We start from the raw sequence: 26,468 nt of genomic DNA, 5'->3' as shown, positions 1-26,468 counted from the left end.
CTAGCATACAACTTAAAAATCCAGACAGTGTCCCACTATACAATACTTAAAATTCCATGTACATATGCTAACTCCTGACTCAATCTACCAATACCGCCCTAAAAATAGTGCTTTTTGACGTATACCCAGATACGATAAAGTGCAATGTGGATGCATGGCTGAGATTTCCTATTAACATATACAACTCTGGCCATGGGAGCATAACTATGTAATGTGGCCAAATCATCATAATTACATACCCAGTCCCAACTATCGAGTCTTCTCGCAAAGGCTTCCTTCAACCACATGGAAGCCCTTTCCCTCATCAAAGTCAGGACATTACTTGCGGATCTCAAATAATTTGTTATTCAATTGCATGAAGGGTGCTCTCTTTATAGGCAATTGATTACCCGGCTGGGCCAAACTCAGCCTTTCATCCTTCCGAGGTCGATAAATGAGCACCACACACCATGGGTAATAATAAGCAGCGCTCAGATACTTGAGGTTTCGTAGCGCTATATAAATGCCAAATTATTATTATTATTATTATTATAGGAAACCCCCTCCCCCCCACCCCCCCCCCATCCCCCCCCCATCAGTGCTAAGAAAGGACATTGCAGCACCAGGCAAGCCTTTATAAAGAGATCACCTTGCCTCTACAGGGCCATGGCTTTCGAGTCACAGATATTCCATGGGAGTAGATTGGGTGAGTCTTAAAATGCTTCTCCAGAAGAATCCCTCAATTCTATTAAGCTAATTTAAATCCCTGCATGTCAGAACTTCTAGGCCATAGAGGATCATAGTGCGAAACCATTGTTCCACCCAATGAATACCCTGCGTATTGTCTCATGAATTTACATACCAATAACGTTATCTGCTTAGATTTCCTGGTCTTAGATTCCCTTGTGATCTCGTATTACGAACGATTTGTTATATCCACCACTATATACTTGTAGAAGTCGATGTATTCAGTCGGTGTATTATTTGTAGTCATTTTGAAATGTCATTTTATATGATTGGTGTAGATGATGATGATGAATTTTAATGTATCTCTTTATATCATGAAGTATTTTATAATATAAAGTTTTTTTTCATTAACCAAGACACTTAATAAATATTAACAAAAGAAAAAGCCTTTTTGTTGCAGGGTGCTTTACAAGTGGTCCGAGTATTGGATCAGTCAATTGCTCTAAAAAATAGTAGACCCCACTCCGAGCGTTCTGGTGAGACCAGGGTCGCAACTTCAGGGATTAAATGTGTGTCCAATGTCTAGTTTGAACCCATTTTAACGATGACGTAATCAAATCCTACTCCCTGGGCTTCGCAGGAGAAAATACCTTGAATGGAAATGGAATGGCATCGTTCGCGGGATCCAGGTCGTATAAGAACCGGATTGCATGCAGCGCAGTAATTGCTGCTGGTCCAGCGGCGCATGACTTTGTCGTGCTGCTATGTCACCCATGACATCATCACTGATTTGAAAATGAAACACCACAAGCAATCAATTCTAGCTCATCAATATTGCACACAAATCCATGGGAAACGACACATGTAGACGTAAACTAATAACAGCTGAATTATAACTGGAAGTTGTTGCCTGAAAACTGTAAATCATAACTGATGTGATCAATGTGGGACGGATTTATTAAAATCTTAAAATGACTTTTTTTTAATAGAAATGTCCTGTGAAATGGAAATATAAAAACCTTTCAGAAATGATCCATTCGCTTGAGTTAGTTGAATATCAGTTTGTGTGGAGGGAGGTGCCAGTGTCAAAAGGAATGAATGGTGATGACACATAGGACATAGATAATGTCTGCGGGGTAAAAGTGGCAAGTTTCAAGCACCTGTCCAGGCATTAAGTCACTCGTCCCCTCAATTCTCTGCATGCACACATCACATTGTTTCTTACTCGCCTAGAGTCAGCTATGACTCATTCAAGGCTAGTGGCTACTGGGCAGTGCATATTTTAGGGCGGATGTCCATATATTATTTATTTTGAATTAAAAAAAAATGTCTTTGGGTAGAATCCTGATGCAGAGTGGGTCCTGGTGGTGAGGAGGAGATGACTGCCCTAGAGGCTTCAGAAGCCCCGTCCCTTGATAAGGGAAATGATTTGAGTGCAGTTTTAAAGGCCGGTAGAGTGGTTATTGTTTAGAATATTGGGTCTGGAAGTGGGAGGCAAGGCTGGAGGGTGATGGGTGGGAATGATGGTGGGGTTTTATTGACGTATTCAGTACGGTTTCAAATCGCAGGGTACACGTTGGGGGTGGGTGGGTCTAGCAGGACATGGTGTCTGCTAGGTGAGTAGCCTCATTTCATTACAGGACCTAAATAAAAAAAAAGAAAAGGAGCTTGAGGAGCGAGCTGTGATTCAGAAAGAGCCAGCTGGCAAGGGGATTGCGTGCATTTGTAGAAGATGAGTGTGGGAGATTGTAGAGTGTGAGTTGTAAAGTTAAGATTTTTATCTAGGAGGAGAAAGAATAGTGTTGAAGACCCAGGAGAATGCTGACACCATAGTCTAAGATGGTTGGGGGCCAATGTGGAAGTTAAGGACTTGCTTGAGTGAAGGTTGAGGTGAGGGCAGATCTTGCGGCTGGGCCGCTGTGGCAGTGGATGCCATGAATTGCTGGAGCTTTAGTTCACTATCAAGAGGGCCCCAAGTTGCATGCCTTCTGTGAGGTGATCAAATCGAAAGGAAACCGTCTTGCAAGATTTGTCCATAAGGCTCATAAGTGCCATGGAAAGGCAGTTTGATCTGTCAGAGGAGCGATAAGGAGTGAAAGTAAGAACAGAGAAGACAATTTGGGTGTTCAGCAAATAAATGGCTGGAAAAGCAAAAGGAAGGGATTAGTTTGGCAAGCACTAGAGAAGTGGTCCAAATACAGACTCTTGAGCAGGTGACTGCAAGTTGTGGCTCTCTAGATGTTTTGACCAATTATTTCCATGAACCCTGACCATTGACAGGCTGATAGGAGTTGTAGTCTATAACATCTAAAGAGCCAAAGGTTGCAGCCTCCTGCCCTTTGAGGCGTTGGCAGATTACAATCGGGTATGTCTACAGAATATTTGGCACCTAACTGTACCCTGTAGACTTGGTAGTAAGTTTTTTTAAAATACATATTCATTGTGGCTGTCCTGACAATCTTACGGATTTTGCTATTTAACCAGTCATTGGGCATAGCTCTCACAAGTGCACTGATAGTGCCGTTTTCCATCCCCAACAGTGCTCCTTCACAGTCCTCAAAGATGTGGAAGGTATCTGTCAGCCTTGTGAAGCCATTGATGGATGCTTAGATGTTGCTTCTGAGACCCTCAGCTTCTGGCCCAAGAAAAGTTTACTAAAGAAGTTGAATGGACCGGCCTTGTGCAAGGGCATGCTCCTGTACTGTAATACTCCCAGGGCGATAAGTAATATGGCATAAATTAGCACAGTTCTGTGATGTCTCATGCTTCTGCCTGTCCTCCTTGATGACCCAGAGTCCTCTGCAGTAATTTGGCATTTATCTAGCGCTACGAACCCTCAGGTATCTGCTTATTATTACCCACGGTGTGTGGTGCTCATTCTCAGTTATCGACCTCGGGAGGATGAAAGGCTGAGTTTGGCCCCGCCGGGATTCGAACCTGTCAAAGCGAGCGCTCTACTTGCTGTGCCACTTTACCAGTAGAGTCTGGTACAAGCTTTAACTCACTTGGATAAACCTGAGTCCTCCAGACATGTGCAGATAAGTCCCCAGTGCCAGAAAGATATGCATTGGAGAGACTCTCTCTCTCCTGCCAAGGCAAGGGTCCCTGCAGCATCTCTGCCGAAACATATCACACACTTAAAAACAAGCATTGGCAAAGCCAAGAGATTTGTCTTTTGTGTAGGTATGGGATAGGCATTTACCGGGTACGGAACTGGCCATAAAATGGAAATAGATGGGCAATGTTGTGATTAGCTGGACATATGATAGCTGTGCCTGGTAAACGCATATCTAATACCAACACACACGACTGTTGGCTTTTTCTGTGCTTGTGATTAACAGGATTTCAGTACAGGGACTAGATATAAATCAAGTGGCTGAAGGCACACTTGTGTAAGACATGTTTATTACATTATTAGCACATTTGCAGCTGCAAATAATCCATGAACTCTCAGAAGACTGCTTAGAAATAATACTGGAACTCCATCCAACATGTGATGTTTCTGCTTCCTGGAGTTGGCTGAAAGAGAAGCCAGGAGCATGTGTTTTGTGTGGACAGGTACAGGTAGTGCGTGGCAATGGATATATGTATTTGCATTGCCATGGCCAGTCACTGGGTGTCCCAATGCAATGGTTTCGGCTTAAGCACCACCTAATAGCCGGAACTAATCAGAGTGAAAATAGGATAGAAAGCACACATGTGCAAAGAGTAGGACTTGGGTACCCCGAAAAAAGATGCTCCAGCTCCCCACGCTGCCTCTAACCCCATGCCTGGTCATCAGCCTGGAATAGAAAGTCCCCATATTTTTAAAACCATGATACTTTGCCCTCGTTGTCTGCCCTGTGCCCTTAAAGTAGCCACCAGAAATGAAACATTCTGCACTTTAGCACGTTTCTCTGGAACACAATGCGGTGGCATTTTGAGGGTACATAAAACATACACTCGAAATGACCATTTCCCATTACAGCACAGCTTTGGGAGGCCCAATTCAGATGGCTCAGACCATGCGCATAATTCTCTGATAAAGGCTGCCATTGTGAGCAAGCTGGTGCCTGCTCTGTGGCCCCCGAGACTCCTCATCCCCACCGGCCCCAGCTCCACAACTGCCCCTTTTTTCCATTTAACGTACTAGTCGCACCTCAGAACTCCCATCTTCACCCCTGTCCCACATGTAGGCTCGCTTTCCATAGCGCCCATCACTGCTGCTGTTACTTTTGTCAAGAGTATGGAGCTAGTACCGTGGCGGGTTTTATGCCATGGTGTGTCGGAATGGTTGGTAGAGGCTGCAGCCTTCATTAAAGGAATGCAGGTATGTTCACTTGGTATGGCCCACAATGGAGGGATTATGGCCTAATACTTGATTTGTCAATGCACATCTTCAAATAATGCTGACCGAAGGAAGCCCTTGCCTTCCCATTTGTGCGGAGTGGCACCCTGAGACCTGTGTATTTCTTTCTAGGCTTGTCTGATGTGTTGACCAGTCATGGGGGCCATGCCGTCACTGGGGCTGCTTCCTGGCAAAGGACCTCATCACGTGGGCTGCACGGATGTGATGGTGGGTCACACACGCAAGGTAAGAAATACTGACGTGTCACTCCCTGGAAATTGGCTGCACGCAATCTGATCCCTTCAAACCTGTTAAATGGCCAGCCAATATCTTATCACTGGCTGGAGCCATTCCTTCATTCTCCAGCTGTGTCTGTCTGTATCTCTGTTTATCGTTGTACTCCTACGTCCTGCTCCCCTTTCCTCCATACCCTTGGGACATTCGGAAACCCAAAAACATGTGTCCTTTTTATGTTTTCACACAGCCTTAGCCCTGCCTTCCTGAGCCCCGCCCAAAGCCTCGTCCTTTAGTCCTTTTCTCTGCGCGGTTGGCAACGGACACACGGTAGCACCTGCAGGGATTTTGTTTTCTAGTCCTGTCATAATAATTCTTCCTGCCTGCAGTCAGCATTTTTCATCTGCCTATGCAGGAGCATATAAGTTTAGCATTGTGTGTACCACTACGCAGTGGAGTATCCCCTCATCTTATGTTTAGAGTGCATCAGGTTTAACCATCGGTGGAGCTAATGTTTTTACTATGACGCGTTATAGGTATGGGAATTTTAGAGAAGACCACAGCGATCGAAGGACGTTTTCGGTACAATTTCACTGGCTCACCTGAAGGAGTTTATTGAAGAGAAGCGCTGTCAACCGGTAAGTACTCTTCTTTTCAGGGCACCCTGGCCTGGAGACTCCTTCCCAGGACCCTCTGGTACAGGGAAGGGTCACGTATAGCCTAAACCTGCTGGGAATCATGCTGGTGTACCCTGCAAAGGACAAGCCTGGATACTGGAGGTCACTAAGGGGTTCCCAAACAGGAGCTAAAGTTGCCAGGGTCTCCCACGGGCATCCCTGTTGAGGGGCTAAATAGACCGGGGTCAAGCCCGAGTATCCCCTTCCAGGGGCTAAGAAGTCTACCGACAAGGCCGAAGATTCCAGTTTGACAGCTAAACTCACCAGATGGGCTCTCCCAGGCCTCAAAGAAGCTAAAGACATTACCTGCCACGTTGAGGATCTCGTAAGGGATAAAAGGTCAGAGGTTTGCCCGAAGACCACTAAGACTGTTGAAATACCGCCAATCTCATAATGAAGCCCTTTAACTGCTAAGTCTGGAGCCCACAAATCATCCTTTACCCAGCAGCCTGATTTTCACTCCAGATTCTTTTCAGGGTTTCAGAGGTCGCAAAGCCAGGTTAGCAGACCACTCCCCAAGTGTTCAGTAAAGAAAGCAGCAAATAACTGTGGCCATGGCTTCTTCTCACGGGAACTTGCTACCTCTACTGAGACAACCACAAAATGGTCAGGGCTCTCCCATGAAACGCCAGTAGGGGGACACATTCCCAACCACCTGGTGTCATGGATGACCAACGCCACCAATGTATAGGTCATTCCGATTGCCTTCACAGGCTTCTGTCCACCTCTCCATCCAGTTCTTCCTTCCTGTCCACCTCTCTCCCAGAATGGCTACCCAGCTCTACTGAAGAAAGTAGAGACACGTCTCTATGAAAGCAATAACGGGTTACTGTATTTATTCTCATCTATTTACTGTGCCGAAACCCATTCAGGCTTGCGCCGCGCACAATATTAGACCTCTCAGATTTCATTTTTCATCTCCCGCAAGAGAAACTCAAGATGATCTCCCCCACCCAGGTCCGATCTGCTCTTCAGCCAGGAGATTGGCTTTGTGCAGTAGATCTGAAAGACGCATATATACACATCCAGATTTGGCCTCAGCATCAAAAATTACTTGTTTTTTTTCCATCACAGAAACTCATTATCAGTACTAAGGGCTCCCTCAGTGGTGGTGGTCTACCTCAGACTACAGGGAGTGCAGACGTATCCATACCTGATGACTAGCTCCTGAATTCCCAATGGCTGCGCCTAGCAACTCTCCACCTCGAGACTTTGCTTCACTTGCTTTACCATCCACTGTCTGTGAACTAGGCAAAATCCTCCATGACAGTCTGCCAGGACCAACACGTTGTAGGATTCTTTTGGAACATGACATTGCCAGGGTATGTGTTACGACAGACAGAATATCGCTGTTAGGCAGAAACCTGTGCAGTTCCCTTAGGGACCACTGCAAAAGATTTAAGACTACAGGTGTTTGGCAGTAAACCCACTCGGTAGCAGTCTGTACCACACAGATTCACTCGTAGCTGTGGCTGAGCAGTCAGACTTCCCTCAAGAAGAGTTGGGCAGTATACAGAGCATACAAAATAGGTACAAAAATACAGTAGCACAAGCAAACACTGACCAGAGCTTGAGTGTAAAAGTATATAATTATTTAACACACACTTATAAAACACACTAGCACTAAATTGGTAAGATAAGTTCAAAACACAATCCCTATTATCATATGTACATCCCTGATTACTTGTTGGACAAGTCTTAGTTAACACCACTTATTTCCAGACAGAGGTGAGCGCTTAAAGTTCGATGGCACTCCAACAAGTTAAATAAAAAGGGGAGTGAAAAGCAGAATTATTGAAGCATACACACTAAGCACTTTTTAAAGAACCACAGCAAGTTAGGAAGGCACATTCTACTGGTGAGCAAGGAAGTTTAGGTGCCAGGCCCACTTTCAAGGGAGCCAGGCGGAAAATGCCCAAGATCAGCCAGTTACACAGAGTCTTCGAAGTTTGTAGAGGTAGTTCGAAAAAGGTTTAGTTCAGTGCAGGAAAGTTAGCTAAGGTGTCCCAGGCTAACCCAGCTTCGAGAGACAAGGATTTAATACACCCCGTTCAAACGGTTGCAAGGGAAGCCAGGCGGCACACGGTACCTTAAATGGAGAGGATCCTCCAGCGGGGGCAGTTGTTCCTGGCAGCGGGTGCAAGTCGCAACATCGTCCAGAGGAGGAGAAGATCTCATCGTGGAGGAAGGATGAAGGTCGTTGCACTGCCAGGGAAGAAACCAGCCGCAGAGTTCTCCGGTACAAAGGTACTACCCTTTCGGTTCACGGTAGTGGTGAAAACGTGGTATCCCGGTTGCCGGGGTGCTTGGCACAGGTAAGGCGGCCACGAGATGCTCCAGGAAGGCGAAAAGAAGGTAGACTGGTTATCCCCACCAGTCGAAGGAAGAAGACTCTCCGGGCTGGAGATCTCCTCTGTCGTTAGGAAAAGTGGTGAGACCGTTCAGCAGGGCTCCACCGGTGGTGTCGTTGCAGGGCGGCTCAGCTTCTCCCTCCTCGGATTCTTAGGTCCTGTGGCGACTTCTGAAGTTCCAGTCCCCAAAGCCCTGCTTTTATGCAGCATACCCCCATTCACCCAGCCTAGCTGTCAATCAAACATGCTAAGTGGTGAGCCGGCCGGCTCACCACTTGGGCCAATCACACAAGAGTGCGACTTGAGTTACCAAGGTAACTCAGTCCAGGGTGCCTAAACCACCTCCCACACCCCCTGTGGTACCCAGACAGAGTGGCACCACTTTTGGAGGCTTCTGTGGAGAAGCTTGCCAAAAAGTGGAACAAAGGGCTCGACTTGGGTTGGAGTCACAGAAGAGAACACAAACGCCATTTTAGAATCGAGTTCTGGCAAAAAAATACCAACCGGCGAATTAATATTAAATAAATAAACCGGCGGCATGTTCGAGGCTATAAGAATTAAATAATTAAAGTTGGTAGCCTCGAACAATGGGAAAATCCCATAGAGATATATTCGCGGTCGAATATAAAAAGTAGTATCCACTGCCACCAGCCAAATCTCGATCAGGGGGGACGGAGACGTGCCCCCTCGAACAACAGACCCCGGGGCAATCGAATTGCCCCGACCAGTACATCCACAATATGATGTTTTGTACTGGTTTCTGTTCATAATTTGGGGCTAGCAAAGCCAATGGTGACTTTACATGCCCTGGGAGACAGTAGTCAGTCCCAGGGTATGGAGTCTATGTTGGGGGGTCGCTACGACACCCCTGGATTATGGCACGGAGGGTGCTGTGTAACCCACATAAAAAGAAAAACACATGAGACCCTATGGAGTAAAAGACCCCATAGCCCATAAAACACATGGCAAGTTAAAGGAACGCCTCAGAATCTCACTCTTAGCAGGAGAGAAAAAAATAAACCCCACAAAATCCAGCAAAGCTGCTGGGGGACTCACTAGGTTTGGGAATTTAGCCTTACAGAGAATTCTCCCTAACACTCACACCTGCTTCAAACTTGCTTGCTTTTCCTACAATCTACCCACATGATCGCCTGGTACTTCCAAAGGCATCTTGTGTCCTAGCTGTAACCTTAGCGAGGCTCATAAGAAGAACCCAGATGGCACTAAAACAGTCCTTATCTCAAGCATCAGGTCATCAATCCAGGCTAATCCATCTGAAATGAGATCTGGTCTGATTTGGTGGTCGCTCCCTGCAAACCTAGGGTCGCGAGCTACCTTTTCGGGAACCTGCTCCCTGGGTTTCCATTACAACAGACTCCTCATCCCTAGGATGGGATTAAACTCTAGACCAACTGGAGGTGTTCGACCATGGTCTCCTAAAGAAATGAAGGAACATGTGCATTTTTGGCCCTCAAAGCTTTCCTGCTGAACATAACGAACAAAACAGTTTGAATTCACATAGCAAATGCGTTATCGCTGTTCTACGTGAACAAACGGGGGAACCAAGTCTTATCCTCTAGTATTGCTGGCGGTACAGATTTGGGAATGACGATACAGAGAGGCATATGGCTGGAAGAAGTTCACATTCTGGGAGCGGAAAACTCACCCGCACACTCACTCAGTCACCGTGCAACAGTGAACCACAAGTGGGATTTAAATAGCAATGTCCTAAATCAAATAATACGACATGGGCAGTCTCGCCAGGTCGACCTATTTGCGACACACGAGAACAATACATTTACAAATGTATGCCTCCAGAGAGGGTCTAAATCCCCTAGGAGGTATCCCACAGATCGCATGAAGTAACATGTGTGTTGGTATTTCCACCTCTACCTCTATAATCCACTGAGCCCTAGAAAGAAGAGAACTGCATACTATTGTTCAGCTAGATTGTTTTTCAGATCTTTTAAACCTTTCGTTTTGCTAACCAATAGGGCTGCTTGATCTTCCAAATCTCCTTGTCCAGAACAATGGACTAATGTTTGCATCCCTCACCACGATCTTTCAGCTTATTTGTATTTGTATTTATTTTTATTTTATTTATTTGTATAGCACACCAGGCCCGAGGGCAACCGGGCGTATATCCTAGAACAACAGGTACATGAATAGAGTTACATCAGTCAATTACATTCACACAAACAGAAGGTTACATCAATCAAATAGCGTATGTTAACGCAGTAATGTACATAACAGTGCAGTTTGGTAGGCAAATTGGCGGGAGGTAGTTTGACAAAATGATAGAAAAGGTGGAGAAGATCAGATGTCATGTGAAGGCAATTGGTCAAATGTAGCGGATAGCCATAGCTTGGCTTTGTGTTTGAATAGGGTGGGAGATGGCAAGGTTCTAATGGTGAGTGGCAGTGTGTTCCAGAGTTTGGCAGCTAAGACTGGGAAGCTAGCACCTCCGGCTGTCTGTAGTTTGTATCTGGGGATCGTGATGCATTGTGCTTGGGAAGATCTGAGTGATCGTGTAGGTATATACTGAGAGAACCGAGAGGTTAGGTAGCTAGTAGTGTGCTTGCAGCTTAGCAGTTTGGTTCCTAAAATTGGATCAATAGGTCTTCTTGGTCTTTACTAGGGAAGCTTTCATATAATTCAAGCTGCTTGTAAGCCTTCAACCGAGTGCAATGCCAGAGAAAATGGCTCCAGATTTGCCACTAGTGTCTGGAGAAGGAGATATATCCCCTGTCAGCCCTGTTGGGTCAGGTTCTTTTCTTTATATCGGAACTTGCAGCTACAGGGATTCAGATAGATTACTGCATGATCTATCTCTCGTCCTTGGGGGCATATACTGAGTTCAGAAGCTTTCTTTTTCTCTTTGATAAATCTGGTAATGAAATGCCATTTTGATGGCCTTTGTCACATTTTTCCACTTATTAAATCCCCTCCCACTAAGTGGCATTTTAACGTGGTTATTCATGCCACCTGGAAGAAATGATTTGAACCAATGGCTACTGCTGATATTAAATTAGCATTTTGGAAGGTTGCATTCCGTGTCACTAGAACATCTGCGAGAAGGGTGAGTGAATTGCAGGCCCTTTCACGGAAAAGCCATTTTCATCAGGACAATGTAGTCCTTTGCGAACACATCCATCTTTTTTTCCTGATAGTCAATTCAGAGTTTCACATATTTGGTAACACCAATAGAGGTGCACAGGCTAGTTTCCTGGATCTTGGAGGCTTACTCATTTGAAGTTTCCATCCACCGAAAGGTCTCCACGCACACATTACCAGGGCTAAAGTGCCTTCAGTAGCCTTCCAATAATATGTCCTCTGGTAGTCCACTGCATGAACTGCCACTTGGGTTACCCCCTTCAGCCTTCTGTGAGCACTGCTACCTTGACATGAGTCTACTACCATGACATGCTTTTCAGAGCTGATGCTCACTAGGGCAGGCAGTTCTCAAAAATCTAAAGTAATATTAAATTATGACCATACGTCCGTTATTCTTGTTCCAGTGCTTCAAAATCTCTCATAAGTATGGAAGAACAGGGTTGGACCAAAGGCGTAAGATAAAGTAACACACCGTAGTGACTAACATACTCCTAGTCCAAAGTCCCCTTTCCTCCATATGGCCATTTCCTTCCCTTCCGAAAAGATCCTTAACTAGTAGTACACCACCGACCTTGCCGATCAGAAAGGGACTACAGGGCGAGGGTCGGATTGGGTCTCAGGAGGGCGGAGCTAAAGCTGTGTATTCGCCTCCCCTCGTGTAAAATAAAAGAAAAAGGACTAATGTTCTTGGGTGCTACCAAAAAGTTCTCCAGTCTGGTCTTGAGGGACAGAATATCCCATAAGTTAGGAGGAAAGGGGACTCTGGACTAGGAGTAGGTTAGTCACTACGGTGAGCAACTTTTTCTTTTGTACTCGTATCTGAGCTATCCAGCACTCTCAGTCGACAAATCAGTTACTGTGCCCATCTCTGACTAGGCTGACCTCTGATTTCTTCAGCTCTTTCAGTGATCTGGGCAGTATTATTTTTTCTGCAATAGATCATAACTGATCCCCATAACAAAGGCTACATATAGAATGAGACACCAAGTCAATTTCAAGTGGTTTATTTATGACATCAAGACTGTGGGAGGGTTTTGAGTATCCTCTCGTATACTGTACAGGATGGTTTTCTCCTTCTTTCAGACTCACTGTGGATCAAAGAGATGCCTCAACCAAAAACCTCTGTGTTTCAACCAAATGTCTGTTTGGTTGATACTTCTGAGTTCAGGGATGCCTTGCCTGGATGTATTCCCTTCTCTCTCATTCACTCGCTACACTTGCTTTTAGACCCCCTGGTCAGCTTCTTGACTTCACGTTCTGGTCTCTTGTGAGTCGCCTCTTTTCCTGGGTTTGGGACTTTTGCATAAACATTCACGGTAGGTCTTGGGATTAGCAGGAGTGGCCAGTTTAACAGTGTCTTAAACAAGGAGGTTGGCCACCAGAGCTGCTCTGTAGTCTGGTTCTATTTCTCCTTGCCACATTTCTCTAATTAAGGTTCTGAACATAGCCTGAAATATCCTCATTTATGTCCTAGACGATTCCCAGCAGTCTTGTGCCTATAGGGCCCACTTTCTTCTTCCATTTCCACTTTCTTTTGCTCTCTTTCTCCTTACCACTGACTTGAGTCTGTTCAACATGCTCATACCACCACCCCACCTTATGTCGCGCCTCTTTCGCTCATGTGTGATTCTCTATAATTTCTTCTCCTTGGTTTTCCTCCCCTTCTGACTTTCATTCTTTTAGTCTCCTCCTCCTTGACTCTTATTCCAGCCTCCTCATTGACACACTTTTGTCTCCCCACCGATATCTCCTATAACCATATTCTGAATACACGCCTCCTCTACTCTCCTTTCAACATCCTCCATAATAGACTCCTAAACACTCTCCCTGCTTCTGTTGACGCCCCAAACTTCCTGCTGAACACACATCTCCTCTTCCTTGTTCACATTGATCCTCTTTAATGTACTCCCCCTCCTCTACACCTATCAATCTCCTTTGTTCTCTTTCCATTCAACATTCAGATGTCTAGTTTATGCAACTGCCTCACTCCTTAATATTTTCCTCCACACCACCTCCTTAATGTGTCTCCTCCAGCCTACTCTCCTGATCCTCCTGCTCTCGCTACCAGCCTCTTTAAGCACTCCTGCTGTGTTTCCAATTTCCCGCTCTGCAGCTCCAAAACTCTCTTTCACTGCTGTATTGGAGGCTCATCTATATATTTTGATCCGACAGAAAACGAGTTGATATCTTAATTAGGCTAACAGTCATTTATTTGCTTATTTGTGAGCTTTTGTGGTATTTCACCACTTGGGCAGGGATTAAATGAAGCCTTTGAAATGATGGCTTAAATAGCCATAGCCACATCTGGAAATCCTTTTTTCTTTATCTGTGCCTGTCTGTGTACCCGATTTTTAGTTTTACTCAGAGAGACATGCATTAGATGTTGAACTCCCCGACACATTGCAGTCTTTATATATGGCTTGGCTTCAATATCTGTAGCATGATTGGCTGGAGCGGTTTTGTCTGAGTCTGCTCATTGGTGGGTGGCGGGGGAAGGCTCTGTAGATCTGCCGCCCTGGAGGAAGTCTTTAAAAAGGGCAACTACCGTTTTGAATTGCAGTGAAGAATGTACTCGCCACCAATTTGGTGGCAGCTGCTCTTCACTGTGAGGGGTCAGCAATGCGAGACGTACACAAAGGTATAGTTTTCTCACAAGTTGCCATTTTATTAAATAAAAGGGGTGAGACAAATACTTATCTTTCCCTAACCTTACAGAATGTCCCTGCCTAATAAACTAAGTCTAAATAAAAATGACCTAGTGTCCAAAAGGTCTCTGACCCCCACCATAATATACACAACAAAATGATTCCATCTACAGAAGTCAGGGCAGGAGCCTCGCGAGGGCAGCAGCTTCCTGTCAGGGCAGGAGCAGCGTTTACTCTTCATATCTGAAGGTAAGCCCTGTGGGCTTTATTGGGGGCAGATCTGGAACACAGAAGGGAAAAAAAGATTTGCAAAATACGTGACAAGCACTCACACGAAGTTCACTTTAGCTGGTGAGCTGATTCCCTCTTTCATCGATGTGCACATTTGGGGCTTGTCAGGTTGTCAACCTTCCAGAAGCCATTTGGCTATTGTTTAAATGCAGCCCAATTTGCCACTCCAAAATAGCTGACGCATCCTCATGTAGAGGAGCCATCCATTGCCATCAAGTTGGCTCTCTGTGATTGGCTGCCTATTCCATCCAATAGCCAATCCTAAAGCCGGCAGGCGGAAGCCGGCCTCTGCAAGAAAGGCCCTGTAGTAAGGCTCCTGTCTCTTCCTGTCGGGGCTTTGTGGGCCCTTCTACATTCTACAATCAGCAATATGCACCTCGAGGCTGGGTACCCCATCCATGCGCCCTTGGACTATGGAATCCTCCCTCCCTGACACTGTGTCTGCGCCTTGCCTGACAATCTCTCTAATCCTTCTCAGATGGCATTTCTTTCCAGTTCCACGTGGTCACAAACACAAACGCTTTTCTACCTGTGCTCACACTTCCACTGCACATCATGCATTGTTCTGCTGCTAGTTTAAAAATGGATTTTAGGTGTGTGCACATCCTGCATTGTTCTGCTGCTAGTTAAACATTGATTTTAGGTGTGTGTGTGCATTTAATGGGACTGCACTGACTGGCTACTCCCTTTGCCATCTGTTCTCGTCTGTTATCTGTTCCCTTACCCTCTTTACTTCCCACTGTCTCTTCCCAGTCCTGTTTGTCTCTCCTTGTGGGTCTGCCCTCTGTACCCTACTCCTCCCACGTACCTCAGCTGCTCTGCCTGGTTAAGTGTACCACACTCTGTGCCCCTTACCTACCTCCTACTTTTTGATAGGCTTCTTCCCGCCTTATCAACTTTCCACTTTTCCCCTTACAGGCTTTCTATCCATCTGTTTCTAAGGCCTCCCAGGCTCCCTTACCAGCTATGCCCACCTTGGCTACCCTGCCTCCTACTAACCTCACTGCCTCTTTCACAATTGCAACCTTCTCGCTTTCAGCTCTACAGGTACCCTTGCCTACACGCACTGGGCTGACATCATTGTCAGCCTCTTCCACTCTGGTGCCCTTGCCACCCATTGCCGCTGCTTCTGGGGCTCCTTTGCCTCCTGCGGCCCCTCCTACACTGGCTCCCTTGCCATCTACTACTGTCCTGGCTCCCTTGCTGGCACTTTCCTCACTGACATCCTTGTCATTCTCGGATCCTCTTCCTCCTCCTACCACTATCTCTCAGGCACTCTCGCCGCTTATGGGGGGACCCTCTGTCCCCTGCATCACCCCCTCGTAAGTCCTTCAAAAGTGGCAATCTGCTCCACCTTGCCACGCTTAACTCTTGCACTGCTGTCAAGCATTCCTCTGACATCTGCCACCTCCTTGAACTCCTGGACCTTGCTGTTCTTGCTCTTACTGAAACAAATATTTAACAAAGGGTACCTGGTTAATTCCTTACTCTACCCATGTAGGTAAACGTTTAAGACACAATTGAGTAAGGTCATGTGAGGAACCCAAACGGCAAACACAACATTCAATCCTGATTTTCGAGAAACCAAACGGTTCAAGATGAATGCTACTTTGTTTCTTATTTAATACAAAAGTAGCAGGTGTTACATAAACATTTGTGGAGACATAGGATACTCAACAGAGAACATGAATACAAAACATGGCATGGTACATAAGTAATGAATGACTACTGTATTCCATTGTTCCCTTCCCACCTTGAAGCGCTTTGAAGCACTCCACTTGGGCATAAATGCTGTATAAATAAAGAATTACAATTACAAGGATTGTTTGGCTGTCTTCTATTCAACACAATAATTTATCAATTCAAATTTAAAAGCTTTAGAAAGTGTTCCTTATGATCAGGTTAGGGCTCCCTTCCCCTGGATCAAGTCAGGACCTCCTTGAGCAAAGTTCAGGTTCAAGAAAGTTCTGTGCAATGACAAAGTTCCATTCAATGTAGCACAAAAGGTCTTTCCCATTCAATCTATTCTTCCATTTGGCAAAGTTAATGTCTCTTGTACAAAGATGTGTACAAGTTATTTTTCACAGTCTCCTGCTTGGCAAAGCAAAAGATCTTCTCCTCAAAACACAAGCTCATAAACCAAGACAATTGTTCTCTTCCCTAAGCCAAGCAATTATTAGCACATAATACTTCTTCTTCAAAGAAACACTTCAGTCAGGATAGCTTGGAATTCATTTTCTGTAATGCAAAAGTTCATCAAGACAAGGTGATGAAATGTACAAGTTCTTTTTCAACACACCTTTTATCACAACCACAGTACTTTAAATCATTCTCTTTCCGGATATTCTAGCCTGCTAGGAAAACAACTCCTACTACTACAATTGTATTCAGTGGTAATGCTTGTTCCAAAACTCTCCACACCAGGATCCTAAGTGAGGAGCTTTGAACAATAACTGCTTCTCTTTATTGTCTCTTGACGATATGGGTTTCAACTCTTCCCAAATTGATATTCCATACAAGGGTAGTTGCGCCCTTGCTGTCTCTGTATTATTCCTTAATTGCTTTTTGGCTGTAGGCAATGCAAGTTACAGTTTTCTCCCCATTGGTATCTCATAAGGAGGATTGTGCTTCTGCAACTTTTCTACTGTTATGCAGCCTCTTGGGTGCTGGCAATGTGGGTTACAATTATCCCCCAATTTGTATCCCTTATTAGGAGAGTTGCGCCCTGGCTGCCTTGAAATCACTCTTCTGCTACTTTGGTAATATGGGTTACAAGTACCTCCCTCCCAATTGGTATCCCTTATTAGGAGAGTTGCGCCCAGTCTGCCTTAATCCATTTGTTCGGTATTCAAAATCATCAGTTCTGCTTAGCAGTCTTTTTTGCAGCGCCCCGGGGTCACCTGCTTCAGGCCAACTCACCAGTCTTCCTTTGCATCTCCTTCTGGCTCGCGGGTGCTGCAGGATCTTCTCTGGTCCCTCTACACGTCTGCCAGCTCCAGTCTGACTGCTGCGGTACGTGCAATCCTTTAGGGAAGCGCTGATAGCTCAGTGGGATCTCCAGTACAGCTTCTTTACCGGAGCGGTCCATAGAGTGTCAGGAGCTTGTCTCCCACACGGCATAGCTGTCCTCAGTAGCCGCTTCCAGGTGCGCATTCTCTGCACGGCCAAGCATCTTCTCCTGCGTTGGCCTCAGCTGGTGCTTCCTCTGCCTCAAGAGCGTCTCCCGCATATAGTCCTGCTGCCGCCTCTGCTAAACCATCAGCTTCTCCTTCCCTCGCCACAATCTCATTCCTGCTTTTAAAGGTCCCGCTCAGGTGCTTTCTATCACAACTAGACCACTCGTATGCTTCATCAACTCCGAGCGCCTCTTCCTCATTCCAATACCATAGGCATTATGCACCCTGAAGTCCATAATGTTTTTGGTCTTTTTATGATTAGTTAATTTAAACTAATTTCTGAGCTGAGAGTTGTCAAGTGTATGGGAGGTTGTTAAAAGAGTTGGTGATTTACCGTTCGGTATCAGACCTCTATAAAAGACAGAATCATAAAAATTAGAGTTTGTGATATTTACTTACTGAATCCCCAATGTACCAATTTTAGGCTGTTTAGCAGAGTCTTCATATTCTGTGCTTTGGGTAGTTCTAGAAGAGACAACCGTACATTGACAGCATGCCATTAGATATTTAGCAATAAGGGCATCTCATTCTCAGAAGAGGATGAATACCACGTCTCTCCTAGCAGAGTCACCACTAGCCCTTGACAGACGTCTCCTCTTGTGTGATCCACCCTCAAGTTACCACCCCCCAGGCTTAAGAACAGGTAGCAGCTGCCTTCCCTTGCCACATGGGAGGAGACTTTAGGCTGGGCTTTAGTGATGCTCCGTAGGATTCATCATATCACTCTCCAGATCTCCTTCTGGTGGCTCTTAGGAGTCCAATGTGGATGACTCCAGTAGACCCCAGGTGAGCACGTGTACTGAGTTTTTCCATTGTAGAACCACATCTCCGGCCTGTGATTTACTGGGATGTTTCTCGCATTGTTTTCTCTGCAGGAAGGGATTTTGCTTCCTACTATGGGGCATGGATTTTCAGTGAAGGCCCTCTGTGTCGGTTGCAAAATCCTTCTGTGGAGTACTTTTGTCTTCCTAGCCACAAAACAGTAAAAGCATCCCTATGGTTGAATTTGCTCCTCCGTTGGGACGGGGAATTATAGTCGCTGTCCTTCTCTCCATAGTCTGTGGATTTTCTAGAGGCCTAGTCAACCCAAATGTTTAGATGACTCTGCCAGATCCGGTGCAGGTTTTCCTCCTGGCCCATAGGTGGATTATGGGAGTTGTGATGTCCATATTCTGCACAGCCACGGCTAGACTGGGCAGTTTGGCCTGGGGATGCCACTGCTCTCAACGACCTGGGAATGGCAACTGTAGGTGTATGCGACAATGACCGTAAGATCACATAATCACACCCCACAGCATTGTCAATAAAGCGGTCACAAAAGTGTCTCTGGGTCTGAGTAGGCCAATTGGGCCAATGTATTATACCTCCAGCTTGGTCGGTTGACTTAAACAAACAGATATTTGATTTAATCTTTTTAAATTAGGGATAGTACAACATATGTGAGGAATCTGAGGGCGTCCTTGCTCCTTCTCCCACTGTATCCTCCTGCCTGGTGGCCAGGGAAAGGCCATCGGTCCTGGATCCTGACCTGAGGGTGGATGTTCGAGGGAGGATAACCTAGGTGGAGGTGACTTGGGGAGTGGGGATGAGGCGATTTTAGGTGAGACATGGTATCCCCCATTTCTCTTTCATAAAGAGTCTTTTGTCCCTCAAACCTTTATAGGCTATTGTCAAACTTTTCCCGGTTTTTCTCCCTAAAAAACATTCCCCGTTTGATACTGACACACGGAAGAGACCAACTAGAGAAACACATCCTCACTTTATTAACACACAAACATGCAGACATCGGTTGTGTACTGGGACGAGGAGGAGGCCAGCAAGAGTAATGCAGGACTTTCGTTTCAACAGAGAGCGGTCTTTTTGGACCAATTATGGTGAGGGGAACTTTAAAAGTCGGAAGTATTGTGAAAATGAAGGTAGCTGTGGAAGCAGATTATGGACTGCTGGGCGAAAGCAGACCTCTCCGGGCCGTAGGCTATTGTCAAACTTTTCCCGGTTTTTCTCCCTAAAAAACATTCCCCGTTTGATACTGACACACGGAAGAGACCAACTAGAGAAGCACATCCTCACTTTATTAACACACAAACATGCAGACATCGGTTGTGTACTGGGACGAGGAGGAAGCCAGCAAGAGTAATGCAGGACTCCCGTTTCAACAGTGAGCGGTCTTTTTGGACCAGTTATGGTGAGGGGAACTTTAAAAGTCGGAAGTATTGTGAAAATGAAGGTAGCTGTGGAAGCAGATTATGGACTGCTGGGCGAAAGCAGACCTCTCCGGGCCGTAGGCCTGGCAAACTGAGCGCCCGAGACCCTTTGGAGGATGCAGAGTCTATGCAGCGGGAAGTGAAGATGAAGGACACTGGAGGCCGGTGGCGGACTGCGAAAAGAGAACTGGCATGATCAGGCGAAGCGATTGCACGAGGCCCGATCTGCAGGGGAAGCATTGCTGCGTGAGCGAGACCACAGAGAGCCGCTGGGAGACATTGCAAGGCGTTGCACGAGTGAGAGAGAGCTTGTGGTATCAGGAGGCCTCACTGGAACGCTGTGAGCTCTGACCAGAGAGTCAACGAAGCAGGGAGGGACACTGGGTTTGCAGGCAAACATGCAAAACGAGCGATGAACACAGATTTGAATGAAAGCCAGCATGTGTTTGAATACTGAACTAAATGAAAATGAGAATAAGCACTTTTGAATACCAAACAGGGTGAAAGTAAGTTGGTGAAAATGAAAAAACAAGTGTTGGCAAGAGCCACATTAGACGTATTAATGGAACTGAATGATATGTGAAAACAAGTATTGGCAATAGCCACATGAAAAACATTGATGAACAAGCATTGGCAAGAGCAAAGAGAATTTAAGGAACTGTATGATATGAGAAAACAAGCAAGAGCCAGGAGAATATAAGTAAGAGCAACAAGTACATGGTAGCAAAGTAACATGACTCAAGCACCACTGTCATACTGAAGCAGTGGCAAAGTGTTGGTGAACAAGAAGCAAGTAGCAAGCAAGGTGCGTCGGTTGCATGATCTTTAATGGGTGGACCGTGTGGTCCGACAACTGCACCTAGACCGAGTGCACCCCTCTATGAAAGAACCACTGAAAGCATCTGTGACGAAGCTTGTGTTTCAATAGCAAGGAACTCTTGTGTGATCTGCAGTCAAGGAACAGAACTGTATATATGAATTGGTGAAAGATAACCAAAACAGAAGAACTGGGAAGTGTCCCGAGTAATCGTGTTGTTTTTGGAAGCTGCAAGACTTGAACCTTTGTGGAAGGGAACCCCTGTATTATGGGGACTATCTTGAACTTGGGAAAGGGAAACCTGGTCACAAGCCAAGAGCTAGAAGATGATCTGAACTTTTATTTGAACACTACTTATTTTGATGCTGACATCCCTACACATTGTATACATATAGATGTGAGGGCAAGCATAGGTTTTGGACACATACAGACATTTGCTTTGGACTTCCTGACACAGACTATCCTTAGTTTGCTTTAGGTAGGGAAACCTCACCTTAGTATAGGCCAAGTTAGGCCTTTTTCTTTCCTAACTTTTTATTTAATAAAAGTGAGTATGTAGACCGAACTTCTGTTGTCTGTGTCTGCTTTGTGATGCTTTCACACATATCAATGGTCAAGTGAGAATCTTTGAGATCAGATATACCTACTATGCCCTTCCCTCCCGCTACCATTTTTTTAAAAATTTTATTTAAACAGATTGTGTAGTTTCCTTATTTGAAACCTTTAACCTGAGCATGTCCGTTCTTTCATCATGATTCTTCGTTTGGTATACAGTATCTTAGTAGCAGTGCTTGGTAGCATCTTATTAGTCCTGGGTTATGTTGTTGATCTCCTCTGGTTTCTTAAGGATTAAAATCACTAATTTTATGAGTGCTAATGTCGTTTTCATTTTTTCTCCTTCTACAAGAGTCCTCCACCACTCATCGACATTCCTTGTCGTGTAGCTTCTAAGGATGTCCCCCAAGCACTGCTCTCGTTCTTTCCTTAAACCGGTACACTGTAGTATGAGGTGTTTCAGAGATTCTATCTCTCCTTTTTTTTTTTGCACATTCTGCAGCTTTCCCTGATGTCCAGCCTTTTTCTTCTTTGTAATATTTCTCCTGTTGGTAAAATGTTCAATCTGAATCTCAGGAAAAGGTCTCGGAAGTACCAATTGGGGAATAAAGTCAGATAGCTCGGGATCTGATTCAGTTTTCGTGGCTGGGCCCAGAAGTCTTCGTAACCTTTATATTTACAGTTATCTTCTTGGGTTTCGATCCAATCTGCCATGTATAGTTTCTTTTTAGTTTTGTCTGGGTTAATCCATAAGTCATCCTCTGACTCGCTGAGGTTCACTAGGATCCCTCGACATGACTTTTGCCAGTCTGTTAGGATTACATCGGATTGATCTTTTAGGGCTTTTTTCAACACCCCAAATCCACCCGTAGTGTTTTCCTCAAGACATTTCCGATAGAAACTTAGTGTTTTCCATACCACTATTGTTTTGAGTGATGTCAGAGCCAGCTCTCTTCTTATCTGCTGTACTGGGGCTGATTTAGGCAGCTGTAAAGCTTTCCTCCAAAACAGACCCTCCAGGATTGACCATGTTTGAGCTTGTAAGGGGATTGGTGATTCTACCCCATATGTTAGTATTGGCACCACTTTCATCCTATAAAATGCTATTAGAGGTGATAAGGTAAATCTGGAGTATCTTTTACGCAGAATTCTCCCTTGGGCGGCTAGATTGGTTGCTTTTCTTTTTAGCCCAGCTATTCTTGGCGTATTGTTCTTCGTGTTGTCTATACAGACTCCTAAGTACGTGAATGCTTCGACTTCCAGAATTTTTTTGTTTCTCAGAGACCATCCTAGTTTGTTCCCTCTGGCTTTATTACCTCCTGGGCCTAACTTCAGAATTCTTGATTTTTCTGGGTTTATAACCCGGTCATTTGAGTCCACATACGACTGTAATGATGTAAGCTGTCTTTGCAAGCCGATTTGGGTTTGGTCCATCAGGACGATATCGTCTGCATAAAGCAATCTCCCAATCGGCGTTCCTGCTATTTTTGGTGGAAAGCAGCGTGTGGACTCAAATGAATCTTCCAGATCTGACGTGAACAGGTTGTACAGTTCCGGTGCCAGCGGGCATCCTTGCTTTAAGCCCATTTTTATCTGAATTTCGTCTGTTAATGTACCCGCTGTATCCAGTCTGACTCTGATGCTTGTGTCCATGTACAAGTCCTTGATGTTCTCCACCAGTAAATGAGGACATTCCCAGTTTTCCATTTTCTTCCATAGTTTGGCTCTTTTTATGGTGTCGAAAGCTTTCGACAAGTCTACAAACGCGATGTAGATTCCTTGGTTTTTGTTCCTTTGTATTCTGGCTTTCAATAAGTTAATCAGGAAAATGTTGAGTGCTGTGCCTCTCCCCTTCACAAAACCCGATTGCCAAGGATCACAACGTCCACTTTGCTGTACCCAGTGGTTTAATGCTTTCAATAGTGTGGACGCAAAGACCTTCCCCATCACGTCCAGTAATGCAATCGGTCTGTAGTTGTCTGCAGATGTTCTGAGACCCTTTTTGAAAATGGGTACCACTACTGCCTTTCGCCAGGAATCCGGGATTTTTTCTGTTGTTAATATGTAGTTGAATAGAAGTTGAAGGAATTTGGCCCATTCACCTATGTTGCTTTTCAGTATTACATTCGTGAGCCCGTCGGGCCCTGGGGCTCTCGAGTCTTTCAATTTTTTCAGGATGTTTTCTATTTCCTCAATACTGATATCTATTACTGCCTCATTTTTGTTTGTCATTGATTTCCGCTTTGGGTCGATGTAAATTTCCCCTTGCAGCTGTGTATAATACTTAACCCATGATGAAGCACTTATTGGGTTGATTTGACTTATTGCTTGAGGCTTCTCCGCTTTGTTGATAATTGCCCACATTTCAGCTGTGTTTTTAGATCTTATTTTCCCCAACATTCTTTCTGCGTCCTGGTTTAGCAATGTCTTCTTGTGTAAGTGTAACCAGCTTCTGTACTTTTGTTTTAACTTATGTATCTCTTTACTCCAGTTGTCGTGTTTGGTCTTTTTTAGTCTAATATCTCTCCTTAATGCTTTTTTCCTTTCTCGTATGCGACTGTCATACTGATGTTGGTGAGTCGTTGTTTGATGGTTACTTCCAAGCTTCCTTTCTGTAACAAATGCTCTGAAAAGCGGGGTGTAGTCAATCCTTTTTTGGCTTTGTTCGTTTTCAAGCGTCGAGATCATTTGTTTTAGGTTATGGTTTAGTTCTCTTGTTTTCTCTGGTCTGATCCTTAATTTAATACCCCTTTGGTCTATGACCACCTTCTGGTTGTAGGTTCCAATCTTGTTATTGCTTATGTTTTTGCACGTCAGTTTTAACAGATTGTGGTCACTTTCTACTGTTGGGATTACTTTCAAGGTCTGGATGTTATCTGACAAGTTGCTTGAAATGCAAATGTAATCCAGGATCTCTACTGATTGTGTTCCCTTCCAAGTAGGTTTTGCTGGTTGGTCACCCTTCACCTTTCCATTCAGAACAACACAGTCCCTTGATTGTACCATACGATTCCACATTGTTCCTCTTTTTTCCTTTGCTGAGGCAGTTGTTGTATCGTATTCGGGTTGGTTGTCCTTGTTCAGGCATGAACAATTTAGATCTCCTGCCAATATGAATATTGGATCAGTCCATTTTTCTCTTTGTTTATCAATTAGTTCTGCTATTTTATCTGGTAGGTTTTCGTTTGATAAATTTGCTGGGTTCCAGTATATGTTGATCAATATTAGTATTTTACTGGCTTTTTTGTCCAGCTGTAACACTACCATCTGGATGAATAAATGTGGGTTTGACTCCTCCAGGACTTGCCAATCCAGATCGTTTTTGATGGCTATAAGTAGGCCTGACATGGGTCTGCCTTTTTGACCTTTGACCGCTGGATTTAGCAGAACCACGTAACCTTCCAGTGTCGGTGGTTGCAACAGCCATGTTTCTTGTAGGCACAACACACTAAAGTTCTCTTTTTGAAGCGCTCCCTTAGTAAAAAGGTGGGTAGAGCCTCTAGTGTTCCAACTTCCCAGGCTCCATGAACCCACACTTTTTACTGTTTTATGTTATTGGGTGTTTGTTTTGTCATCAATCATGTTTTGCCGCTTCATTTTCTTCTCCTTGATGTTGACTTCTATTGTTTGAGCTTTGTGTGTTCTGGTTGCCCCTTCTCACTGCTGATGTTCTATTTGTTTTAACACTACTGGTCTCTCTGTCTTTTCTGTTGATCTGTCTCACCGAGTGTTTCTTTACTCTCTCCTGGGTTTTTAGGACTTTGTCACTTTCTTGTAAGTCAAAAACCATTGCTCTTAATTGCGGGGCTTCTTCCAGTAGTAGTTGTCTCACCAGATTTGATCTTGTGTGCAGAATTACTTTATCAGTGCGATCTTCCTCGACGAATTCCACGATCGCCAGGTCGTCTGTTGTAATTAGTCTTAATGCCGGTATATGGTGGAGTAATCTTATTACATTGGTTCTGTTGAGAATTAGTCGGCCTTCATAATGAAGGATACGTTCTAGGACAAGCCCCGGTTGTTTATAACTGTCACCAGCACTTGTTTTGCGCGGTCGATGCTGTAGGTCTCTTTCCCCCTCTTTTAGTTGATGCCGATCTCTTCTTTCCTCCATCTCGGTCTGCTTTTTGCTGTATCTTGTTTCACTTTCCCGACTGGTTCCGTGGTTCCGGGTCTCAGACCGCCCCACGTTCCTTTCTCGACCTCTACGTTCACTCTTCTGAGTTTTTTCACTTAGATCCCGGTTTTTTCTCAATGCATCCTTTTCTGTATGAGTATCTGGAACTTTTTTGTTGTCTCTGTGTCTCGTTTTCGGTCTGTATTGACATTATAGATGAGGTATCACTCTCAATATAGTCTGTATGCTCCTCACTCAAGGAGTCTTCTGCCTCTGTATTTACCTCTTCAAAGCCTCTTATTCCCTGTTTGCCTTCATCATCTGAGGCCGGGTATGTAGAGAGATCCAGCAGGTCATTTTCAGGACAATCGTCTTCTTCGATTTCTAAGATCTTTTGTCCTTCAGTCTTTTGTTCTGTTCCGACCTTTTTCTTGTTGTTTCTTAGCTGGTCAATTATACTCGGTTGTTCTTTTGGTATTGTCAAATTTTTCATAAATGCCCGGCTTTTGCTACTGCTTGTGGCTTTTACTGGTGGTTGATTTTTCTGTTTATTAGTGGGTCCTGCGATCTTGTGATGCCCCCCTGATTTGTTGTCTGCGGGCCCGTTGTTCTTCGTTTTTATTTGGTTATCTGATTTTTTCCCTCCTGTGTTTGTGTCTCTTGTTTTGAAGATCTCACACATGTTCCCCTTTTTCTTTCCTTTCTCCCGACACTTATCCGTAGCGGTGGGGTCTTCAGGCCTTGTTGTCGATTTTTTACTAGAGATAGCCTTCACTATTTCTCCAGCATTGGATCTTTCGTGGATTCACATGCTTAGAATATTCCCCGTCGTCAGACTGGGACCCCTCGGTACACATATATAGCCTTTTCCAATAGGAAAACTTCCAACACTTTTGTGTCCTATCTACGTCCTTTTAGGACCCGCCTACGCATGCTCCGTAGGCCGTCCCCGTATAAGAGGCCCGCCCCCGCGGTTCCCCTTCAGATTTCAACCGTCTCCAAAGTAGTGGGATCTCCTCGTGTTGTCCTACTGTTTTGTACTAGGTTGCGTCATTGGATTTCGAGTAATAATGTCCTCTGTGCCAGGTAAAGCGCTGTTCCGTCCATGCACGACATGCGGTTTAAAAAAGGTTTACGAGGGGGACGGACATATGGACTGCATATATTGCCTCCACCCTCACCATTCGGCGGATACCTGCGACATATGCAAGGGGTTTTCTCAAAAAACCCTCAAAGACCGGAACCGACGCCTGGTGGCATGGCTGAATGATGGAGCGGGGGCATACCCCCCCTC

At 45.0% G+C, this 26,468-nt stretch overlaps 1 protein-coding gene across 3 annotated transcripts in view; it reads left to right on the top strand.

Moving 5' to 3' along the window:
- PAFAH2 (platelet activating factor acetylhydrolase 2) overlaps positions 1–26,468 on the top strand; it is a 395,798-nt gene that overhangs the window by 87,538 nt on the left and 281,792 nt on the right. For all 3 annotated transcript variants that reach the window (XM_069622750.1, XM_069622752.1, XM_069622751.1), the window contains exon 2: positions 5,126–5,239. In XM_069622750.1, the coding sequence (XP_069478851.1) occupies positions 5,150–5,239 (90 nt within the window). In that variant the 5' untranslated portion in view covers positions 5,126–5,149. The remainder of the gene's footprint in view (positions 1–5,125; positions 5,240–26,468) is intronic.

Source organism: Ambystoma mexicanum, chromosome 11 (genome assembly GCF_040938575.1).
Source record: "Ambystoma mexicanum isolate Mex_15411 chromosome 11, UKY_AmexF1_1, whole genome shotgun sequence".
NCBI lineage: Eukaryota > Metazoa > Chordata > Amphibia > Caudata > Ambystomatidae > Ambystoma > Ambystoma mexicanum.
Note: the sequence above shows the minus strand (reverse complement) of the source record. Positions and strands in the feature narration are given on the sequence as shown.